Source organism: Ctenopharyngodon idella, chromosome 11 (assembly GCF_019924925.1).
Source record: "Ctenopharyngodon idella isolate HZGC_01 chromosome 11, HZGC01, whole genome shotgun sequence".
Classification (NCBI taxonomy): domain Eukaryota; kingdom Metazoa; phylum Chordata; class Actinopteri; order Cypriniformes; family Xenocyprididae; genus Ctenopharyngodon; species Ctenopharyngodon idella.
The window spans coordinates 21383179-21393951 of NC_067230.1; the positions used below are offsets into that span (position 1 = coordinate 21383179).

Sequence of the window (10773 nt, forward strand, 5' to 3'; positions counted from 1 at the left end):
AGGTGTCTGTTAGATTTCATTTAAGGCTAAATATACAGTAAAAGTGGATGGTTTCTCTGAACAGCCGTGGATTTTTGAAATGGCATGATTGTAACTGTACCGTCTTATAATGTTGATGTCTTGGCAGGGAGTAATTCACAATATGGTTTGAATTAAAACATGTTTGTGTCCATGCAAATATGTGAAACCTTGGCAAGAATTCAATGTAAACACTCAGGACAAAGACTGAAATTTGGACATTTGGCAAACAAACTGAGCATTTCTGTCGAAATGTGACTGATTCATTCTGATATTGTTTTTATATAAAAGTTTTGTTGCTGACACGTTTGTTTGCCAGATCATTTCTTTATTTTACTCTAAATAAATGACTATTACATTTACTATTATTTTTATTCAAAGTGACTTACATTTTATTCAAGGTATACATTTTCAGTATACTTTCAGTATATCAGTTCTTGCTTTCCATGCTTCCATGTTAGCGCCATACTGTTTTGAGCAACCGGAAGGCAAATGACTTCAAATCTAAATTAAGTTAGCTAATGTTGCTTTATAAAAAAACAAAAATCTGAATAGATACAGTAGATAGAAAGATAGACAGATATAGTATCCACAATCAGCATTGTAGAAAATAGGAAACAACTCTTATTGTGTTCTGTTTGTATGTGACCAAATATATAGTAGATTCTATAGTACTTGTGTAACTGGGATGATTACTGAAGACAATGACAGGATGGTAAACAAGTTACACATGTACAAAACTGTGAATGCTGTGATGGACACTTTTCACAGACTGCGATGATGTGTTTCCACAGTTATAAACATCGCAAATTAGTTTTTCAAAGTTTTTCATATTTTCATTTTTTTTTTTTTTTTTAAATATAATACACATTTATATTGATATATTTTGTTATATTACCTTGTCAATAAATGACAAAAACAAATTAACGCTACTGTGAGGATGTTTCTAATACAATGGCTGAGGGAATGACAGCAAATTTGTTTACCCAAGTTTACCCAAATATGATGACTTCCTCTTATGAGAACTGTGAGAAATGTGGAAGGGGTCCATAGAGCTGAATCATAGTTGCAATAGTTCTACATAGTTAGATAGTGTTTGCACAGATAGTTAAACATAACAAACAAAAACAAACAAAGAGTTGCTGATGCAGGGCTTGTTGCTGCTGTTTTCTTTAAGCTCTGTTAATGATTTCCAGGGATGGCAAAAGCTGTTTGGACTTGCAGTTGAAGGACAATATGATAAGCAGCTGGAGATTGAACCAACAACTAGTCTGAGATGTCCACGTACAACCGAGACCTCAACACATGGCCATGTTAGAAAATAAGCAGCTGTGTAAACCATTATAAACAGCAGTTAAATATAATAGTATATACAGTCTGTAGCTATTGACTCTGCAGAAAGTTGGTGACTTCTGTGCACTGTGCGCCTCAGCATGCACTGACCCTGCTCTGTTATTTTTCGTGGCTGAGTTGCTGTTGTTCCCAATTGCTTCCACTTTGTTATGATACCACTAAAAGTTGACCGTGGAATATTTAGTAGTGAGGAAATTTCACGAATGGACTTATTGCACAGGTGGCAACCTATCACGGTACCACGCTTAAATTCACTGAGCTCCTGAGAGCGACCCATTCTTTCACAAATGTTTGTAGAAGCAGTCTGCATGCCTAGGTGCTTGATTTTACACACCTGTGGCAATGGAAGTGATTGGAACACCTGAATTCAATGATTTGGAGGGGTGTCCCAATACTTTTGGCAATATAGTGTACATACATATTAGGCCTGGGCGATAAAACGGTATCGATATTTATCGACGGTACATCTTATTCGATAACGATAGAAAAAATGTTCGATATAACTCTCGATATAGTTGCACTTAAATGCATTAAAATGTAAACAGACATGAAGTTCGGTTGCATGAACAACTCTCGCTCCGTCCCTGGATCACAAACAGACGCGCTACGAGTGACACGCAAACATGTTGCAGTGGAGTTCAGTTGCGCAATCGCCACGTGAAATCAAAACACACAAACATGAAAATGAGTGCTGTACCTGCCAGCGACGAGGAGATTGTGAATAAAAAAGGACATGTCAGCTCGTCAGTGTGGCAGTTGGTTTCCTTACGTCTTACAGTTGATTTACTTAAAAGATCGTCTTAAGAGAGCAGTTGTCATGTACAGGTATCAACAGCTGCACAAACAGTGTTTTCAACCACACAATATCTTTATTTCTGTTACAAATATTCAAATTATCACAGAAGTACTGAGATAAAACTTTATAGTTCAGATATAAATACTAATGTCTATGTTATCGATCAAAATAGAGCAAATCAGCTTTTGAAAAAAACTCGAACGCGCTGAAAATGACGCATTAATCGATTACATTGTTTCACCACCAGGTGGCGACAAGTGACTGTTAAAAAATTTATTTGACTTGAATCTTTATTCAACAGATTCTTTCAAATACACTGATTCATCCAGTATTTATGGGCGTGTCATTGAATTATACATCCAAACAGATTTTTTTTATTTTTAAAATAATTAATTCAAATATATTTAAAATTTAAAAAAGACTGCAGCAATTAATATTTTGTCAGAACCTCTAGTAAATTACGTTATTTTGTTTAGTTGACATTCAGAATTGTGATCTTGGCTTGAAACAAACAAAAAAAAAATTCTCAATTTATCCAGAATTGTGCAGCTCTAAGTTTCTTTAACACTTATTTATTTAATCTTCATATAAAGTATAAGAAAGATTTGTTTACATTTTATTTAGCTTTGTTTTAAAAATTATTTGTTGTTGGCCTTAATTAAAAATGCATTGGTTAAATTCAAAACTTTTTCAATAATTATCGATACCGATCAATATGAAACATTATATCGTGATCATTTTTTTTAGCTGTATCGCCCAGCCCTAATACATATACACACACATATACATACAGTATCTCACAGAAGTGAGTACACCCCTCACATTTTTGTAAATATTTTATTATATCTTTTCATGTGACAACACTGAAGAAATGACACTTTGCTACAATGTAAAGTAGTGAGTGTACAGCTTGTATAACAGTGTAAATTTGCTGTCCCCTCAAAATAACTCAACACACAGCCATTAATGTCTAAACCGCTGGCCACAAAAGTGAGTACACCCCTAATTTTCCAGCACTGCCTTAACCCTCTTGGGCATGGAGTTCACCAGAGCTTCACAGGTTGCCACTGGAGTCCTCTTCACTCCTCCATGATGACATCACGGAGCTGGTGGATGTTAGAGACCTTGCGCTCCTCCACCTTCCGTTTGAGGATGCCCCACAGATGCTCAATAGGGTTTAGGTACCCTCAGCTTCTTTAGCAAGGCAGTTGTCGTCTTGGAGGTGTGTTGTTATCATGTTGGTATACTGCCCCGCGGCCCAGTCTCCGAAGGGAGGGGATCATGCTCTGCTTCAGAATGTCACAGTACATGTTGGCATTCATGGTTCTCTCAATGAACTGTAGCTCCCCAGTGCCGGCAGCACTCATGCAGCCCCAGACCATGACACTCCCACCACCATATTGACTGTAGGCAAGACACACTTGTCTTTGTACTCCTCACCTGGTTGCCGCCACACACGCTTGACACCATCTGAACCAAATAAGTTTATCTTGGTCTCATCAGACCACAGGACCAGTAATCCATGTCCTTAGCCTGCTTGTCTTCAGCAAACTGTTTGCAGGCTTTCTTGTGCATCATCTTTAGAAGAGGCTTCCTTCTGGGACGACAGCCATGCAGACCAATTCGATGCAGTGTGCGGCGTATGGTCTGAGCACTGACAGACTGACCCCCCACCCCTTCAACCTCTGCAGCAAAGCAAACATCTATTTCCCAAACACAACCTCTGGATATGACGCTGAGCACGTGCACTCAACTTCTTTGGTCGACCATGGCGAGGCCTGTTCTGAGTGGAACCTGTCCTGTTAAACCGCTGTATGGTCTTGGCCACCGTGCTGCAGCTCAGTTTCAGGGTCTTGGCAATCTTCTTATAGCCTACGCCATCTTTATGTAGAGCAACAATTATTTTTTTCAGATCCTCAGAGAGTTCTTTGCCATGAGGTGCCATGTTGAACTTCCAGTGACCAGTATAAGAGAGTGAGAGCGATAACACCAAATTTAACCTGCTCCCCATTCACAATTTGGACATTATAACTTAGGGGTGTACTGACTTTTGTGGCCAGCGGTTTAGACATTAATGGCTGTGTGTTGAGTTATTTTGAGGGGACAGCAAATTTACACTGTTATACAAGCTGTACACTCACTACATCGTAGCAAAGTGTCATTTCTTCAGTGTTGTCACATGAAAAGACATAATAAAATATTTACAAAAATGAGAGGGGTGTACTCACTTCTGTGAGATACTGTATAGTTACCACAGGTTTCCAGGATTTTAGTATTCATTCATTCATTCATTCACTCACTCACTCACTCACTCATTCACTCACTCTCACTCATTCATTCACTCACTCACTCATTCACTCACTCACTCTTTCACCCACTCTCACTCATTCACTCACTCATTCATTCACTCACTCATTCATTCAATCACTCTCACTCATGCACTCACTCATTCATTCACTCACTCACTCATTCCCTCACTCATTCACTCACTCACTCACTCGTTCACCCACTCATTCACTCACTCATTCATTCACTCACTCACTCATTCACTCACTCATTCACTCACTCATTCACTCGTTCACCCACTCATTCACTCACTCTCACTCACTCACTCATTCATTCATTCATTCATTCACTCACTCACTCACTAATTCACTAATTCACTCATTCATTCACTCACTCATTCATTCACTTATTCATTCACTCATTCACTCACTCACTAATTCACTCACTCATTCCCTCACTCACTCATTCACTCGCTTACTCATTCATTCATTCACTCACTCACTCATTTATTAGAATTGTTTTATCTGAGCTAAAGTACAAGTTTTTAAAACAGGAAAAGAGTGTTGTTTTCCAAAGGGTTTGAACTATACTTTGGTGTGTTATAATCACTGGATCATATTTCCTCACCCTGTCAGACGTCATGGACATGATGAGACAACCCCTATTGGGCAATAGCTGGTGTCCAGTTACAAATGAATAAGAGACAGGGATTTATCCACAGTTTGAAAATGTTTAAGTTGGCTTTGTCATATTAATCGAGTTGCAGTTTGGCCTTTGTTTGGTAGAAGTCAACCAATGTGTGTCTAAAGAAAACCTGTATCAACACAAGAACATTTCATTTTAACAAATTATTTCATAGGAAATCTAAGATTTCAGTGTCTCTTAATGTGAAGTAAAAGTATTTATTACATGGCAAGGAGACGGTGAAGAGGACCAGGAGGTGCTCGACACGGAGATATTAAAACCGTACACAAAGCTCACTTTTAAAAGGTGTTTTTCTCCTGAAGGAACATGGCTCTGCTCCCAGATATCTACATTTTACAACGTGAAAGCGTCACTAATGAGTCTCTGTTTCATGCAAAATTCTTGACTAATAAAAAGGTGGGTTCCTTACAGGCTCTATGCATTGAAATAACATTTGAGATCTAACCTGAACTAGCTGCACTAAAAGTATGCATGATATTTACATTTACATTTGAGCTTTTTCACATTTACATTTGATATTGGATATGGATGCTATGGTTTGTTTCTATACTTCAGGGCATGCACTTACAGAGGCTCCTATAATTTGGGCTATAATTAGCATGTTCACATGAGTAAAAAAGGAAATAACATGCTCATATCCTGTAAAATAAAAATAGACTTGCAAGTGCAAATTTGAACTATAATGCATGTGTGCAGTTATACTTACTTTTTTTTGACGGTTATAGAACACATCCGGCACACCAAGGTTTCGTCAAACACTGGTCACAAACTGTTAGATTGCTTTAGTAATTCAGATGTATAAAAGTAAATTGTATTATCAGCTCATGTGAAAATACTGCCAACTTTGTGTTTTGTTATTTTGTTACTCCATCACATGGTCTTTCTGTGATATTTGCTTTAAATTCTCCCCAAATGTGAGGCACCATGCACCCCCTCCGTCATGCATGTAGCTGCACATATGGAACGAGTCAAAGTTTCCATGTGTAGACTTAGGGTAGAGCTGACCTAGCAGCAGTTATTAAGTGGAAAACCTGAGGCAAAGTTTGGAAAGGAAGTAAATGACCTCATAAATCCACAGTATGCCTGTTCATGTCTCTCACACTCATCAGACTGTACTTGTACCATCTTTACAGTGGTCAGGTTATATATACATATGTGAAGTTTTGTTTTTATGTCAGAACCAAGTTTTTTTTTTTTTTTGCTAACTTTCGATAACAATCAGTTATAGGCTACAACTTGCATCATGCAACCTTTTTTAAGCATGTCTAGACATAAAATTAAACCACAGTCAAGTCAAACAAGTCTTTGTCACTGAACTTACTACTTAAAGCCTATTCCATCTGTCATGTAACTGTGGGCAATGTACTTTTTACAGCAGTTAAAAAGAGTTTACAATATTTTTGTTTTATATTATTTAAATTTTTTGACCCACTTATGGAACCTAGGGGTACTAGTCCATTTTAATATAAAATATATCAAATAAACATATCTACTTCACATGTTTAAAGACTGAAGAACTTCCTAGAAGCCATCACAATTTTTTGTTTGTTTGTTTGTTTTCTAGCTACATTACAGTGTAAAACATCCTTATAGCAAAAACGAACATAAGTCTCCCAAGGATGTATGTATTTTCGTGTTAACCTCAAAGTATACTGTATAATAATAGATCTAAAAGCACTAGTTTCAACTCTGTAGTAAAATAAAATACCTTTTTGCAAAAATATGAAACGTCTAAGAACTCACTGTTACGGTGACCTGCTTTCATCCAGTCCAGCAGATGGCAGTAACCTATAACCGACCGTTCACATACTGCATGTTTCTTGTTCCGGAGTTTGCATCATCAATCATAGCAACGAAAACACCGACTTACCTTCATAATGGCAAGTACATTTTACCACTTATTCTTGATAATAAGTGCTTATATTTGAGAGTACATGTTTGTTAGCTCGTTTTTGTCTCGGTTAAGTTTTTTTTGCGGTTAACATTGACTGCAGGGCGTTGTCATTCACGAGATGGCCCATACAGTAGCCAACTACTGCTCGAGTAAATAAAATAAACAATGCCAAATATGTATTTTTTCCCCCCGCAGATTTATTTAGGGATTTCACAGAGCGGCTGTTCCGAAGGATATTAGATATTGAGCAATGACATACAGCTGGTTTTACTGTTAATTTGTCTGTTTTAATCCATTAAGCGTTTATGTTGCAGGCTGAGGTGGAGGAGACGATGAAAAGGCTCCAGAACCAGAAAGGAGTACAAGGAATTATCATTGTTAATGCAGAAGGTATCTGGCAAATGAGAAATGTTGTAGCTATTATTACATATTTTAGTTTGGTTGTCATGTGCTTCAGCAGCAGCATGAAACTGATAAAACAAAGAGATCTTTGTTGTTGTATCTGCAGTTTTCCCCATGTGCTCTCTTTTAATAGGCATCCCCATTAAAAGCACCCTTGACAACGCAAGCACAGTTCAGTATGCTGCTAATATACACCAGTTGCTCATGAAAGCTCGGGGAATAGTGAGGGACATCGACCCTCAGAATGATCTGACCTTTCTTAGAGTTCGATCAAAGAAGAATGAGATCATGATTGCCCCAGGTAAAGAGAAGTACACTTATGTAATGCCAAGTTAGTTATTTAGGTTAGTGGAGTGGTTCTCATATTATTTAAACTGATATATAATATAATGTCCATTATGGTCATACTTTATATTAGGTGTCCTTAATTAATATGTTTGTGTCGTGCATAAAAAAATAAGTACAATATACTTATTGTGTTCATATTGTATTGCAAAGGACTTTTGCTTCTATTGAGATGGGATACGGGTAAGGTTAGGGACAGGTTTGGTGGTATGGGTAGGTTTAAAGGTGGCTTAAGGTGTAAGGGAAGGGTCAACAGTGTAATTATAGATGTAATTACAGAAATCAATTACAGCTGTAATTATATGTATTTTTAAAAATATAAACACAATGGAAAACATACACAATAAGTATGCATTGTATCAAATTATTCATTTAAATGTGAGTACATAGTGGTTAAAGACACCTAATATAAAGTGGGACCATTATTATTATATTAAAACAATCTAACTTGATTAAAATTCTAAAAAGATGATATTTGAGATGCAAACTTTTTTTCTTCAATGATTTTATCAACAGCCCCAGTTCCTTTTAATAATATATCATAGTTAATATATTGTAGCTATGTTAAAGGTTTAGTTCAGCCAAAAATGAAAATTATCCCATGATTTACTCACCCTCAAGCCATCCTAGGTGTATATGACTATCTTCTTTCAGACGAACACAATCAGTTATATTAAAAAATATATTGGCTCTTCCAAGCTTTATAATGGCAGTGAATAGTAACCGAGATTTTGAAGCCCAAAAAAGCACATCCATCATAAAAGTTACCCCAGGGGGTAAATAAAGGCCTTCTGAAGCGAAGCGATGCGTTTTGTAAGAAAAATATCCATATTTGTAACTTTATAGACTATAATTACTAGCTTCCAGCCTATGACGTAGGACTTGGGCTTGAGAGGGTTCCCTCGATCGAAAGCCTATGCATTTTTCCCATAGACCATGGAAAATCGCAAAAAATAAGCTCTGTGTTTAACAAAGGGTTATGACACTTACACGTTTTGTCTATCAAGATAATCTTTACAAGTTAACACAACATTTATACATTTTGAAGCCTAAATAAAGTCGTCAGATATGAAAAGCTGACAGTAGGCTATAAACGGACTACAGCACACCATGGTCGCTAATCATTGTCACCACCACCAAGCTTCCTCAAACTTTATTTAAAAACATGCTCGCTGATGTATGATACTTGGCCAATTTTTTCAAGAGAAATGCTGTCCAAATGTCCTGTTTGTCATGATGACGTCTAAAGTCCCCGCCAAAGGAAGTAGTCCCTTTTAGCAATTTGTTAGCAACCGCCATTTTTAAGACACAATAAAGGTTTAAAAAAATCACAAGTGGGTTATAACTGGTGTGTTTTATGTCATAGATCAAAACGTGAAAATATTTAGAGGCTTTGTTAACCACAGACCTTATTTCAAGCGATTTAGCAAAAAACCATTCAAAAAACCCATTGACTTCGGGGCGATGGAACCGGAGGTCCTAAAATGCTAACTCGCTTCCGGGTTTTGCCTACAAAAACACGTCATCCCTGAGGTACTCTATTCACTCCCGTTATAAAGCTAGGAAGAGAATATTTTTTAATATAACTCCGATTGTGTTTGACTGAAAGAAGAAAGTCATACAACTAGGATGGCTTGAGGGCGAATAAGTTATGGGATAATTTTTGGCTAAACTAACCTTTTAATATTATAATATACAACCCCTGGCAAAAATTATGGAATCAGCACACTTGGATGTTCACCTAGCTTTTTTACTTTATAGCAAATAAACAAATCACAGATATGACACAAATAAAGTTTTGTTCAATAGCTTAACATTCTGGCTTCATGAAACATACCTCAAACAAATTCAACTACATTTTTTTTTATTTTTATTAATGGCATGGTAATAATGGCATGTTCAAGTAGAGGAAAAAATTATGGAATCATATTTTAATTTGCATTTCTAAAACAAATACTGGGTCTAAAAATGCTAAGTTGAGATAATTTTATTTTATTTAAATAAAACCTTAACAGATGAGAGTCATAATATATTTTTGCTGCCTGTCGGCACAAAGCCAAATATGCATCTGGTATTCATCTAACATAAACTGATGATTATGATCATACAGTAGTAATGTATTTTATTCTGTTCTCTTCACAGACAAGGACTATTTCCTGATCGTCATTCAAAATCCTACAGAGTAGTCCTGAATTCTTCATAGTAGAATTGCCATAGTATTTTTTTTCTAAATAATGGCCAAAAGTGTTTCATTTCATATGTTCCAGTAAAGTGAAGTTTATGTAGTAGCACAGTTACATTTAAAGGAAGTTGCTTCCATCTTATTATAAATGTTAAGTTTGTATTAATCTTGCTTACCATTCCGATAATTTGCCTTTTTTCTGTAATTTATTGTTCTCTCATATTCTCTTTTGCAAGTACTCCAGCTTTTCATCATCTATATGCATCAACATGACACTATAACATACTGTACTTGTTTGTGTATGCTAAAAAGGACAATAAAACAATGCATTTCCTTTTATTTATTTTATGCCTATGTATTTTCATATTAAATGGAAAGTGCTCTTCAGTTTGTCTTAATTTAAAACATAATGTTTAGATTTATAGACAGATTTGATTGCACATGAATTACTGGGCTAGTTGCGTAAACTTAGTCACTATATTAAGACTGTGTCTTAAGAACTAGTTTGACCAACTTGCAGTTAACCAAGGGGTAACCAGTGTTATTTTTCCAATTACACCAATCTACCTTTTTATGTAACAGACTTTAAAAAATTAGGACCACTCTTCAAGAAAAGACTAGTCTAAGTGGTTTATGAAACCGGCCCCTGATGTATAATATGTATAATGTTCAAAAAAAGTTAACATCGATTATAAGGGGTTACTAAAACACACTATAGTTATAAAATGTTAATTTACAAGATTAGGATAAGAAAATTTTTAACTATATTGCTATTGCAGGCCTATGCTTAAA

The 10773-nt window shown here is 36.1% G+C and overlaps 1 protein-coding gene across 1 annotated transcript; it reads left to right on the plus strand.

Moving 5' to 3' along the window:
- The first annotated feature begins 6921 nt into the window (after window positions 1–6921).
- dynlrb1 (dynein, light chain, roadblock-type 1) lies at window positions 6922–10320 on the plus strand. The gene is made up of 4 exons (XM_051912771.1): window positions 6922–7038; window positions 7367–7442; window positions 7588–7755; window positions 9942–10320. The coding sequence occupies exons 1-4, from the start codon at window positions 7036–7038 to the stop codon at window positions 9983–9985; spliced, it is 291 nt and encodes a 96-aa protein (XP_051768731.1). The 5' UTR covers window positions 6922–7035; the 3' UTR covers window positions 9986–10320.
- The last annotated feature ends 453 nt before the right edge of the window (window positions 10321–10773 follow it).